This window comes from Erpetoichthys calabaricus, chromosome 1 (assembly GCF_900747795.2).
Source record: "Erpetoichthys calabaricus chromosome 1, fErpCal1.3, whole genome shotgun sequence".
Lineage (NCBI taxonomy): Eukaryota > Metazoa > Chordata > Cladistia > Polypteriformes > Polypteridae > Erpetoichthys > Erpetoichthys calabaricus.
Window position 1 is genome coordinate 144755957 of NC_041394.2, and position 14773 is coordinate 144770729.

The 14773-nt window shown below is 39.2% G+C and overlaps 1 protein-coding gene across 1 annotated transcript in view; it reads left to right on the forward strand.

Moving 5' to 3' along the window:
- The window catches only part of helb (helicase (DNA) B), an 82622-nt gene that overhangs the window by 36534 nt on the left and 31315 nt on the right, over positions 1–14773 (forward strand). Inside the window, exon 7 of the mRNA XM_028806935.2 lies at positions 4550–4689. Within this exon, the coding sequence (XP_028662768.1) occupies positions 4550–4689 (140 nt within the window). The remainder of the gene's footprint in view (positions 1–4549; positions 4690–14773) is intronic.

The following is a 14773-nucleotide window of genomic DNA, read 5'->3' on the forward strand; positions in this document are numbered from 1 at the left end:
GCAATTTGATATATCAATAAATATAAAAAAAACTAGCTGTGTAAGTCCGTGCTGTAAAAAGCCTGGGGTCCTATTGAAATCGTCAGGGGGAAAAAAAATTGAAACGTAGAGATGTTGGGTAATTGAAAGGAAATATTCTGGGCATCTCTCTCTTAGAAGGTTTCATGTGCTTGCATCGCTTGTGCATTAGCGGCTAAGCGACTGTCTTTCTTTGGAGGTTTCCCTTTCCGGCGTGCTTGTCTCACTTGTGTATTAGCAGCAGGAGGAAAAGTAAAAGGGATACTGTTTTGCTGATGTGCTTGCCTTGCTTCTGTATTAGCTGCTAAACGAGTGACTTTTTCTTCAGAGGTTACACTTTGGCGACATACTGGCCTCGCTTGTGTATCCTCGGAGGTGGAGCCCTTACCCTGACTACACCTCTCACTTCCGGGCTGGACAGACACACTTCCATGCGTAGATGTTTGTGTGTATGTATGTATATGTATGTATGAATGTGTATATATATATATATATATATATATATATATATATATATATATATATATATATATATATATATATATATATGTGTATGTATGTGGAGATATATATGTGTGTGTGTGTGTGGAGATATATATATATATATATATATATATATATATATATATATATATATATATATATATATATATATATATATTTACATACACTAGGGGGCTTCGCCACCTGCTCGCTTTGCTCGCCAACCCCCGTATTTGGTTTTCCGGATACACGCTTTTAAGATTGTTTTTTTCTTTGAATTGTTGCTATTTCATTAGTTTCACTTTTATTTCAGAACTTCTGTAAAAACAATATTTGTAATCTTGCGAGTCCCAATATGGTGAATCTTTTTAATGAGGTCAGGATAAGTTTCTCTGTTTGGAATTTCAGCATAGACGAAACGATCTCCATCATCAGCATTTAATAATTTTTTTTTTTTACAAAGTAAGTAGAGTTCTGCATTGGACTCCTGTCTGTAAAGTCGTGCTATTTTCCTCTCCCAGTTCCAAAAGTACATGGGTTTACCAAGGCGATACCCCAGCTTTTGTCTAGGTTTTTGTACAAGGGCTAGACAGAACGTTTTTGACTCCTGGAGTAAATTTAGGTTTTTAAATAAGCAGTCAGATAAATATATATACATTAACAAAGTAACCAATAAATGCATGTGCGGTAAACTCCGTTTTTTTTTTATACAGGACAACACGCAGTGAAATGCATCCTGACCCGCTTATCAAAAACTGTGCAAAGTTAGAAGAATATCAGTTAGATTAACAAAAAGTCATTAATCGAAAGATAACAGTATAGTAGAACATAATAAATAAGTAAAATTATGTGAATAAAGTAGAATTAAGTGTTAAGGTGCAATAGTGTAGTAATTATTGTGCAAAACCAAAGTTAGACTGGTGCATAGTTAAATGAGGCAGTTTGTTTGCTTGCGCTACTGCGATCTTTACTTTTTTATATTTTCTAATTTTCCTACTTTCATATCCTTTAACTTTCTCCACATGTGTATAGTGCCAAGGGTTTTTTTTTTTTTTTTTTTTTTTTGAGCCTTTCTAATTTCCCTGGTTTCATAGTCTCTAACCTGCTCTGCATGTGTTTAGCGCCAACGTTTGTAAACATCTCTATGAAGTTCTACTTTGTCTTTTACTCACTGTCATTTAATTAAGAGCCGGATTGGACGAATTTTTCCAATTCCAGTTGTTCCGGGCTGATAATTACTTTCCTTATTTTCTGGATTTGCACCTCGATTATTCTTTTTTGCTCTTTTTTCTGTCCAACGCATACATTTCTTCTTCGTTTAATCGTCGACGTTTCATTTCTACCCTATTCATTTCATTTCTACCGTATTGACCTTATACACTTTATATGCACTGAGAGCCCTGGAGCTGTGTGTGCTGCATGACTGCCTTTACACTACTGATTTGTTTTTTCTGATATTACTTGTAAGTAGGGTGTGTCTTGCAAGACTCGTTCTATGTTCCCGTGAGACGCACTGTGGCAGGTCTCTTTCGTCTCGCGGGTCTTTAAGTTATCTTCTGAGAAAAGATTATGTATCGTAGACTATCCGGACAGGGTACAGGATTTCTTTTTATAATAGATTTTTATATATATATATATATATATATATATATATATATATATATATATATATATATATATATATATATATATAAATAAATAATAAGAAAATATTTAGGAGTTGAAAAAACAGCATCACTAGATAAACATATTCAAAATCTTGAAAATGAGTTGATGGATTTGATTGAAATTTGGTGGAGAAAAAACTAAATTAGCCAACATGTTTTATTTGTTCATGATTGTCATTAGTAATGCTCTAGTGAAAGGGACAGTGATCTTGTAGAGAAATAGGGTGTACTGGTTTATATAAATGAAGACTGTCAGCAGAAGTGAAGACGGCAAAGTTGAGCAGAGTTCCATGTTTAGCAAGTGTTTGCCAGGTGCTGTGGCTATCCGTGTTGTCAATTTCATACAAATGATCCAGTAACAAAGATATTTAATATATATTACCCCCTTACCTGCAACCTTATGCAAATGCAGAACTGGGGACAACAGTTTCCATCAGCCAGACCTCATGACCCTCTTCCCCCCCCCCACCACTTTGGGATAAAAAATTTCATTGTCTGGGTTAGTATTTATTTTATAGCAGTATTTTAAAATGTTTAAGTCCTTGGGGACCCAGTTTTACCATTTTTTAATTTCATTAAAGACCCACAGACATCATTTGAAGGGAGGTATTTGATTAAATGATTGGTCTTAGAAACACTGAGCATTAATTGCTTTGGCGGACAGTGGATATGTCGCATGTGACAATAAACCTGAAATAACCTGATTACACATTTTTTGTCAGTGCATTGCCTTGCATTTGTGGTCCTCCTGCATATTGTCGTTTAGTTTGTTTTATCAACAGTTGACGTTCAATGCTCATATTTTTGTTTTTTCAAAGAGGTGATAAGGAAAAAAAATACCGCAGATGGAGCCGGGCCACAAATGAACAGAATGAGGCATGATATCTGACGGAGATACTGCTTTTCAGAATGTGATTTTAATAAAAAAAAATAGGGTGGTGCTTTTGAGTGATTTTAACTTTTATTTGGTAGATATTTATGTAAGTCACGGTATAATGAGGCAGTAATAATTTTAGGCATTTGATGCTAATGGAGAGTCAAGATTTTTAGCAGTTTTTTAGCTTTAAAAGAGTCCATTTTTAAATCACTTTTGTAACATTACCGAAAACAGCTTTAATACGGAGTTCTGCAGGAAACTGTTTCACAGCACCACCATGTAGGTTTATATTTAATATCTTCTACCGTAAGCAGCTCAAGTGAATTAATAGTATTAGCATCTGGTTAAAAATACAAATATTGTATGCAGAAAAGTGCTTAGTCACATAGTACTTCTAATGCATCCAGTTGGAATTCTAACTCATTGACTTAGAAAAGTGCCCAAGTGAAGCTGTGTAACACTGTTAGTTCAAGATATTTTGATTTAAACAAATTCTTTAAGGCTGCCTTTATAACATCACACTTTTTAGGTCTGGTTTGTTAGAAAATGACATTTGCTCTTGTGAGATTGTGTCAGTGTATGCAGGACACATTAGCTGGCTAATAAAATTTATGAACAATGATATTGAATAGATAAGTAAAATTACTGGAAACTTAAATTTCAAATGTCAATTCCTAATGCTTTAATTTTTCAAATAATTCTTTTTAGATTTGCCACAACTTTATGTGCTATATTTTTGAGTAGAATGTATTTTTCTTAAGTTAAACTTGTCAGTTTATAAGACTGATTTCATAATTCCTGCAAAATGGTCTTTGTTCTGTATTCAAGCTGCATCACATAACTGATCAGACGTTATTCTTGTTTACACCTGTGTACCAATCCTGAATTTTGCTACAGAATTGAACAACAATAATTGCTGCTACATGGAGATTGTGTCCCATTTGCTCATACCATCCAAATATGTATTGTTTGTGCTTCACCACAATTGGCACATTTTTGTTGTTACAGCAATGAAAATTGTTTGATTTCAAATACATAAATAACATAAAGGAATTGTTTGCTGATTCCATTTCAGCAGTTAAGTATTTTCTTTTGTCAGCCTTGATAACGGTGCGTTTCCAAGATTGTGCACATTTGTTAATGCATTACATGATGCATGCAATTAATATTTGCATATGTAGATAAACTTTAGGTGCTGAAAATATTACTTCTGAACTACATTTCTTATTATAAAGCTGTGCATTGACTTTAATAGCAGCATTTCTGATCCATGTAAAAAATGACTTTGTTAATGGTAGAAAAATGACAGACTTTCTAAAAGGATTGTGTGCGTGTGTATGTGTGTTTGTTTGGACAAAGCCTCAGTTTAAATGAAACAGTGGCAGTACTGGTGGGCAGGAGATAAGACTACTTGAATTTGAAACTATTTTTTCTGTTGTCTTGCTATGTAATTATGCTATCAAATTAATGTGGTTGTGTCTTTTTATGTTCTTATCTTCTTCAGAATATCTGATATGGGCATGAAGGGTTACTGGAATCCCCTGGATTTTGATCTCATTGTCTCTCCAAACAAGAATGGACTTCCTCCCATCTCTCCGGATTACAAGTTTATATTTGTATCTCTGCCAGGAAGTTGTGCAGATGGTGAGTTTGACTTTTAGTATGTACATAGTTGAAATATTAACTTATTTTTTATCTGAGAGACACTGATATACAATGTCCTTCAGAATGTGAATTTCCCCTAGGGATTAATAAACTATCTATCTATCTCTATCTATCTCTCTATCTAATGTTTGGGACAAAGATGCATTTTTTTTTACTTTCCTCAGTTTAAAATGTCAAAAAAAATCAAACAATTCAGAGGTGAGTAAAGTGTGCATTGCAGACCTTAAGGGTATTTGCATACATTTTGGTCACACCATATAGAACTGACAACACTTTTCATAAATTTGATAGCACTTGTTTGGGACTATTGGCGTCACAGGAGTTTGTGATTACTCGGGTTTGTTTCATTGCTTCATTATTGTGGCCATAAGATAACTAGGCTTAATTCTACCTACAGACTACCCTTGGGGTCTGTAGTTGCTATTGTTCAACAAGAGGACAAGAGATGTACCAATGAAAGTCAAAGTAGCCATTATGAGGCTGAAAAATGAGAATAAAACCATTTGAAACATCAGTAAAACCTTAAGATTACCTTCATCAACGGTCTGGAGTATCACTAAGTTGAAAGAATGTACTGGTGAGCTCAGTACTCACAAAGGGACTGGTAGGCCAAGGAAGACGGAGTGGTGGCTCTGAGGCTAGGGATCTGCACTAGCAATCGGAAGGTTGCCGGTTCGAATCCCGTAAATGCAAATAGGGACTCTGCTCTGTTGGGCCCTTGAGCAAGGCCCTTAACCTGCAATTGCTGAGTGCTTTGAGTAGTGAGAAAAGTGCTATATAAATGCAAAGAATTATTAATTATTAAGACCTCCACTGCTGAGGATAGAAGAACCCCTCACTGTGGTAAAGAAAAAGCCAGATACACCTGTCTGACAGATCAGAAACAGTCTTCAGGAGGCAGAGGTGTATGTGGCAAGAGACTATTATGTACAGAAGACTTCATGAACGGAAATCCAGTGGGCATACTATAAGTTTAGCAAAATACCCGCGCTTCGCTGTGTTAAAGAAGTTATGAAAAAGAAAAGGAAACATTTTAAAAATAACAATGTGATTGTCAATGTAATTGTCGTAGGCTTATTTTAGTATTGAGTGAATTTGATGATTGTAAAGAGTTTAATTTATGATTGTAAATGTTGTGTATGAGAAATGCTCATTTTTAGGATGTAAAGATCTCTTTGTAAACAACGTTTGCAGTTCTGCCCTCGGGCTGTAAAATGACCAAGGTGTCTGCTGAGCTTACTCTTGAGCATGCAATGTACAGTTGGCCATATGAGAAGCAATCTTGTGTCAAGTCAATGCCGACCTTTTTAGAGTCTGGCCCTGTGACTTACTTATTATCCCATTTCTATATACTTCAAAGCGACAACAAAACAATTCCGTGGCAGCTATCAGTTCACATGCAGAACCATAGGTTGAGAGCTTAAGCATTTCACTGCTATAGTGGTTCTGTGTATTATAATTGTCTCCTGTACCGTCATCAGTCAACAACTTGAACCTGTCCTAGTCATTCAGTACATAAGAGACAATGTCTCTGCGAATATCAAGGCTGAGACTGATATGGCCATACAATAAGTAAGAGAGAGAATGGAAGAGGCAGGCACAATCTTGGGGCATGGAATTCACTGGGTATGGGCCGGTGAAATTGTGATCGATGGTGATCACCAGAATAGACGTGTTATTCGGGGTAAACTTGCACCCGTTGAGAAAGAAAGTATGTAGGAAGGCGAGAAGTGGTGGAGCAGGGAATGAAAAGGAGAAGTCCGCACCAGGAAGACGTACGTGAGCAAGTAAGGAAGCCCAACACTGACAGCCTTGAAGCTGTGGAGTAAAAGAAAAGGTAACAGTCATGAGGAGGGAGACGTGAGGAAGTAAGGAAACCCAACAATGTCAGCCTTGGAGGTGTGAAGTAAACAAAAAGGCAGGAGTCGCCAGCAGGAAGACGTGAAGCGAGGCCAACAATAACAGGCTTGAAGCGGTAGAGTAAAGAAGAAGGGAGCAGTGAGTACGACTGTGATGATGCAGGTTCACTCCATGCTCCCATCTTGCTTCAGGGAGCTCTTGAACCCAGCATCGTTGGTAATGTCACCGATGAGCCAAGCAGTGAGGCACAACAAAGCAAGGGGATGGTGCAAAAGTGCTTTTATTTAAAATCAAACACAACAGTGTCCAAATAAGTGCAGTGTATCAAAAGTCTTCATTAAATAAATAATCCATAAAAACAAGTGAACTGGTGGAGGTTAAAAATTCAATAGAAAAAAATCCTTTAAAAAAAAAAAAAAAAAAAAAAAAAGTTAAAACAATGACTGGAAGCTGTCCCTTAAAACAAATCCTGGTGCCTTTCTTCTACTGGTGACTCCCCTGCTATACACCAGGAGAGCCACCCTACCTGCGTTCTCCTGCTTATCTGTTCGCCTCACCGATCCCTGGCTCCGGTAGGCTTCACCAAACCGTGACTTGGGCTCCCCCAACAACCAGAGCGCTCACACTGGGGGAGTTCATTTCCCAAGTCCCGACTCCCGCTGCCTTCGCTGGCCTTATGCAGCGAGCCATCCTCCTTCCGTTCACTCCTGCCCCTCAAAATGCTCATCGGGAGCGACCACTACCAACTGCCCCCGGGATGCCGGCCAAATAACCCATGAGGGCACACTGTCCAGCTGCCCGCGAGCCTGTGCTCACTCATTCTCGCTCTTTTGTACCGACTTTCCTCTCCCTGCCGCCTTCTCCTGTAACCCCCTTTCATCTTTTTCTTTTTCTTTTTTTTTCCTTCCCTAGTCAGCCGCCTCGTATTTCTATTTATCACGGGGACATGGATCAGATGTGGCAATCAGCAGCTCCTGGGAACAGTTACGGAATGCTGACGACTCCTCACCTGTGCACTTAAGCGAGGATCGCCCGCATCACGAATTCCTTGGCAACCGATCCGCCACACTACCACGCCCCCTCTCTAAGCTGCGAAGGTGGAGATTATTTATTTAAAAAGTGGCCTTTTTGACATAAGCTGTGGACCCGCTACACCAGGCAAGTCAATCTCGCTACCATTGCTGGGCCGCTTCAACTGCCATACGTGCGTCAGTGGGCCGCACTGTGACAAATACTATTATACAAAGTTACTGTAGCTTTCTTTCCAATACTGAAAACTTTAAAAAAAAATGTAACACTTAAAGTTTAAAGAAAAGCAATTTATTTCCATACAATCTCCGTACAACAGCATATAATTAGTCTTAGCCTCTTAGCTAAGTCCTTTTATAGGAGTCTTACAGTCTGAGATCTATTTCTTTTTTCCCCGACACTTGGCATCTCTTGTTAGTAACCAGTTTGTCAATATCAGGCTTGAAATCTTGTGCAGCTGCAACTTTTATGTGGGATGAAAGGTGCTCAACGGTAAGTCTTGAGAGATGTGGGGTTTTGGTAGCTTTCATTAACGAAAACAATTGCTCACAAAGGTAAGTGCTTCCGAACATAGACAGTACTCTCAATGCCAACTTACGGATCTGCACATACGAGGGTGGCAGGTAAGCATACAAGCCTGGCACACCAACTTCGTTGTATTTTGCCTTCAGAATAGAATCTGACTGCAGTTCAATCAGTTTCATTTGGATATTCTCAGGCGCATTCTCAACGTTGTAAGAGTATGGTGACGTAAACAGCGCAAAGTCCTGTTCTTGTGAACTGAAATTACGAAAACGCTCACTGAATTCATTGCTCAGTAATTCAAGTTGGAAAACAAATCCTCCAAAAATCAAATTTTACTTTACTAAGTTTACTTCAAAGTTTATATTGTAAAATAAGCCGATATGCAAAAAGCCCTCTGACTTGTGCTGTTACTTAGAGAGTCAGATGGGGGGAGGGGTGATGTTAGCGCACGTGAGCTTATTCAGTGCAGCAGGAACAACGCACATGTTGACGTTTTTTTTTCTTTCAGTACATGTGGCTTCCCTGTTTATTTATATATCTCTGCCTGTCTGTCTCTCTATTACTTAGTGCTCTGTCTGTCTGTGTGTTATGGATCTTAAAAATAACAGTTTTAGGGACAGTTGTTCATGTTAATTGCAATCTCAATTGTTAAAAAAATATTTTAAAAGGAGCATCCCATATGAAAATATAACAATCTCATTAACTGACAGTGCATACCAATTTATAAATTTTATGTCCGTTTGAGGTTAAAAAGAAAAAAAAAAAGCAACACTTTATCCCCAGCGGGGAATCGAACTGAGGTCTGTGAGGCACGGCAAAGCAGCTGTGCTCTAAGAAGCAAAACTTAGGGTGCTACGCCACGGAAACTGTTGTATCCTCCTTGAAGTTTTTGTGAACATGTTTATTTGATCTTTGGAACTCGGGCTTTACACATTCTATAGTTTATGCCTACATTTTGTAACATTTATTACTAAAATATGAAAAAGTTTCTGTTTTAACAATGTGTTTACACAGATTACTTTAGAAACGGACGTGTGTTCCAAATAACGATCTATTATTTCCAGTCTAAAACTCCACTTCACTCCCACATAATCAATCAAGGCGTGAGCTGGGAAAACTTCGCTCACGTTCTAAGTCGGTGGGGGGATGGAATAGCCGGCTGCTGGCAGCTTGTCTTTTATCAGCACATTTAGAGGACAAAGGATGCTGGCGGAGAGGTGTGAACGGATTTAAGAAGCGATTTAAGGTGGGCCGGATCTACGAGTTTTTTCGTAGGCTCTGGTAATTCTAGTGTTAACAGTATTTCAGTGTGTTTTTTTTTTTTTTTTACTTTTTTTTCTTCTTAGTGCTCTTGATGGAGTGCAATAACAAACTTTAGAAATTACTAGCTACATAATGAATACACATTATTTAAATCTGTACCTTTAACATACAGTTAGGTTGCATTTTTCATTGTATCTGTCCATTAACCTAATTGTTGAACTATGGCCAGTTGACTATGGAGGGGAGCAAAATAAAACCAAGTCAGCAGTGTCCCAGGAGAAAATATGTGATTCCAAGGCTCAAATTATCTCAGATGTCTTTCTGTGAGCCGGAAGACTGCTTGGAAGTAGAGTAGTGACACGAAGTGCTATAGCAGGATACTGAGAAGGTTTGTATTTTCTTCCCATACAACGAGTAAATTTAAAGAGCCTGCAGGGCCATTGTGCAACACAAACAGTTTTTCTCGGCTTATTACGTTTGTTATATACTTGCATCGCTTTCTTCCAAATGTGTTAAGATACTGACATTTATGATTCCTGTAAATTCACTCTATAGCACATGAAGAAAACATGTTTTATCAAGCTATTTCATAAGCTATTCACATGATTGTAAGCATCAAAATATATTAAGGCTTTTTATCATCCTGTAGTAATTCCTTATATATATATAATTGCCGTACATGGCTGGGGGTCAGACCCGGCTGGGATGCCTGGAGGGACCGAGAGGTGGCATGTTTGTCCTCCGGGCCACGAGGGGGCAACCGCCCTGGAGCAGAAGAGGGCCACGGAAGGGGAGCAGGGAGGCTTAAGTCTGTGGAGGCCCGTATCCACCGCCAGGGGGCGCCCTGAGCCTCATGGAGCCCGGGACTTATTTACTTCCGCCACACCCATGAAGGACGATCCTTCCAGGGTCACCCGGAGTGCTTCCGGGTGCTCTCCTGACGCTTCCGCCACACCAGGACATGACATCAGGTAGAGCACCTGGAGCTCATCCGGGTGAGGATAAAAGGGGCCGCCTTCCTCCAATTACCAAGCTGGAGTCGGGAGCAGGAGCAGGACGAAGCTCCTGGAGAGAGAGGACAGGTGGCCCAGGGACGAGGAGAGAGAAGGCCCAGGAGAAGGGTGACTGGGGCTAGAGGCACTGTGTTGTTGTGCGGGACTGTGAGTTGTGTTGTGGGAAGACAAATAAACAAGAATTTGTATAAAGATGTGGTCTATGACTGGTGGTGTCTGGGCAAATATCACAATAGATTTATATATATTTATCTTGCCTGAAGAAGGGGCCCGAGTTGCCTCGAAAGCTTGCATATTGTAATCTTTTTAGTTAGCCAATAAAAGGTGTCATTTTGCTTGGCCTTTCTCTACAAATTATGAGTGATAAAGTGGAAAATAAAATCTCTTCATTTTAATTGTTTATGGGGCTTATGAGAGACCATTTATAAAGTAAAAGCACCTGGAAGAGGCTTCAGCCACACTGAAGCTCCTTCATGTCCCTTTTCAGGACAGCAGTTTGCACAAGGACAGTTCTAAGATTGACATTGGATTTGCAGCAGAGGCCACACTGAAAAAATTGAGGTCTTCCAAAAACATTTCAGATAGGCAAATACTACAGATGAAGATAGACTGCAAGATGCTTTTGATTTCACTCCTTGAGAAGTTGCTAAAGAAGGCTCCAGTGCATCACACATTAGTGAGAAGCATGAAGTGCCTTGACCCAAGATGCATGGCTGAATCTAAGGAGCTATGTGCCAGTCAGTTGAAAAGAATGCTGTACATACTTGTTGAAGCTAAGCACATAGATGAGGCAATATGTGATGATGTCCTTAGAGTTTAGGACATTCTGTGATTTGGAAGCTCTTCAGGCAAAATTGACCCCAAAACAGATTGAGTGGACACCCTGCCTTATGAGACAATGGGGACAAAAGCATTATTTTCCAGAGTGTGGAATATGGTCAAGATTCTACTGGTCTTGTCACATGGACAGGCCAGCTTGGAGAGAGGGTTTTCCATTAGCAAAGAACTGATTGTCGTGAATCAGAAGGAGAGGTCTTTGGTGCCTCAGAGGCTCATTGTCGATCATATAAGGTCTGTTGGGGCATAACCAAGGTGGTGATCACAAAAGAGCTACTCCTTTCAGCTGCAGGAGCCAGACAGAAGTACTTATACCTACCTGGATGAGGAGAAGAAAAAGAGACTCGCAAGGAGTTGAGTTGAAGCGGAAGACCCTCACAGATGAGCTTCATGAATTGAAAATGAAAAGGGCTAGAGTGGAGACTGACATTTGCGCCCTCGAGAAATCCGCTTATGAATATGCTGAGAAAGCAGAAGCTACAAGCAATCTGACCTTCATCACTAAATCCAATAGTTTGTGGCGAACTGCAAAAGAAAAGATAGCATCTCTGCTGAATATTGAAAAGCATATTGATGAAAAGCTTGCAGAAATGAAACAATGAATTTTGTATGGATTGTTTTCACAGGAATCAAAGAATGAAGGCTGTCATTTGTTAACATTAAGTTAGTGATTTAATATGTTAGTAATTTATTATTCCAGTGGACAGTTTCCACACTGATACTGCTTTCTGAAGTTAATGTCAGTGTTACTGAACACATTTACTTATTTGTATTTTTTTTTAATTGTTGCCTTCCAGTCATTTATGTTAATTAGAGCTGTATAATGTTTACATTGTGCTAGAGTGTCAGCAATATTTAAATAAATCTTTATGAAACCGCATACCTTGTCATTATTTTAGTTTAAAAATATTTTGGTAAATTTGACATTAATTTTTATTATTTTTCAAACTAGGGGGCTCTGCCCCTGCTCGCTTTGCGCTCCCACCCCCGGGTTTGGTTTACCAGATATACAATATAAAGAGATTATTTTCATGGGAATTGTTATATATGCATTATTTTCACTTTTACTTGAAAACTTTTGAAAAAACAGTATTTGTCCTTTATTTCCAGCCTCGGGTGTGGTTAAATCTCTCTCTCGGGACGTATAACGCTGCTCGTGTTGTGAATGGGCGACTGAACACACGCTAAGGAGATGCCGTTGGACCAGTTGCTGTCACGCTGCTGCTTGTTGCGCTGTGCGTCGATCATTTAAAAGCCTGTACAGCAGCTGTCCTTTTGCCACTTCGCATTTCTGCCGCTTGCATTAAGAAGTTTGGGGGGGGAGGGATGGGGGAGATTAGGCTGAACGCACGCTAAGGAGATGCGGTCGGATCATCTGCTGGCGAGTTGTGTGTTCTGCTTGTCGTTGTTTTAAGAGCTGGGAGCACATGAAGTGTGTCTGCCAAAAGCATTCCAATATTTGCTAGGTTAGATGTTTGTGAACTTATTTTAAATTGTTAGTAAGTAGGGATTGACGTCACCGACTCACGGTTCTTGCTTCCTAAGATGGTAATGTCTAGTCTCGCGTGATGTCAAAGTGTCTCTCCGAGGTGATCACATCTTGTTCGCTTGGCTGGAACACCCAGCCCTCCCTTTCACTTTGCATCTCTGCCGCTCATGTGGGTGGTGGTACTGAACGGACACTAAGAAGAAGCGGATGGATCAGCTACTGGCTATGTGCTGCTGCTGCCGAGGTGCGTGTTCTGCTTGTCACGCTGCGCGTCAATAATTTAAAAGCCTGTACAGTAGCTGTCCTTTTATCTCACTGCCTTGTCTCGCGGGACGTCCAAGAGTCTTCTGAGAACATCACGTCTTGTCTCCCGCCCAATTTACAATAGAGAGATTTACACAGAAATTTCCGAGAACATATGGTCATGGAAATTTGCCTTAGAATAACTGAAAAGTCATGGAAAGTTTTTTTGTAAAAATGTGTATGAACCCTGTATATACAGTAATATGAAGAATGAGGTTATAGGGATACTTCATGAGATGGAAACTACAGTTATCTCCTGTATCCATAATTAAGTCATTCTACAGTTTCTTTTTATAAAATTTGCTGTCAGTTTTATGTGGCATTTTATTGATGTTTGAATAACATTTAAACTGTAGTTTAAATATTTAAACTGTAGAATTTCTAGGTTATTGCCTAAGGCAAATCCAAGGCCAGAGAAGTTAAAGAATTTGCCCCAATATTTAGGGTAATTAAAACATGTTGTGCTTAGTTATTAACATCTCAAGAAGAATTATTTTGCCTTGGTGTTTATTTGTACAAGGTGTTGTAATTTAATTACTGCTTGTTGCAGTTAGGAATGGTTAAATATGCATATGGGAAGGTCTGGATTTGTTTCAGAATAAAAATAGGCCTATAACAAACCATTTCTTATCTGTAGCAATGTGTGGGGAGAATTATGAATACAGTATATTAAATATTTTTAAATTTAAAATAGAGTTGTGTATTTTATTAAACATCAGTATACTTTGCACTGGTTGCAAACTGTAAATAAACAACTTGACGTTGTTACAGAATGGGGGTTTAGTACTTTAGTTTTTTGTGTAACACTTTGTGACCATTAACTTGCAAGTGTATAATGATTAGGGCGGCACGGTGGCGCAGTGGGTAGCGCTGCTGCCTCGCAGTTGAGAGACCTGGGGACCTGGGTTCGCTTCCCGGGTCCTCCCTACGTGGAGTTTGCATGTTCTCCCCGTGTCTGCGTGGGTTTCCTCCGGGCGCTCAGGTTTCCTCCCACAGTCCAAAGACATGCAGGTTAGGTGGATTGGCAATTCTAAATTGGCCCTACTGTATGCTTGGTGTGTGGGTGTGTTTGTGTGTGTCCTGCGGTGGGTTGGCACCCTGCCCGGGATTGGTTCCTGCCTTGTGCCCTGTGTTGGCTGGGATTGACTCCAGCAGACCCCCGTGACCCTGTGTTCGGATTCAGCGGGTTGGAAAATGGATGAATGGATGTATAATAATTATCATTAGCTCATAAGATAACTAAGTTAAAGAATCCAGGCTAAAGATTGTAATTGCCCTCATCCATAGGAGTGTTGTTCTTATTTTGAGAAAAAAAAAAAAAAATTTATTTGAAAGCAGAAGCAATAGGCTTTTAACCAACAGTTGTATTTCAAGACTTTTAGTAGGCATGTCCGAGGATTACCAGGGAGCAAACGACATTGGCTCAAAAGGTATCAAAAGTTAGTCAAGATAGTCATGTAGATGAGCTGCGAAGTAGTAGTGATGAAGTACCTCTGACATTTATTTGAATTAGTTAGCAAAAAAGCCAAATGCACTAAGTAGTCTTTTATTCATTTTCCTACTATACAGTGTTGTAGATGATGTGTTAGACTGCATTAAATTAGGACAATCATTAATAATTGTGCCTTTTAAAGTGAATTTCTGTGAACAAAATAAAAGGCAATAATTTAGACAGTCTTATTTGTACAAATGTTTCAAAATGTGAATGGCTTTACAAGTTTTTTTTTTTTTTGACATTTCTGCT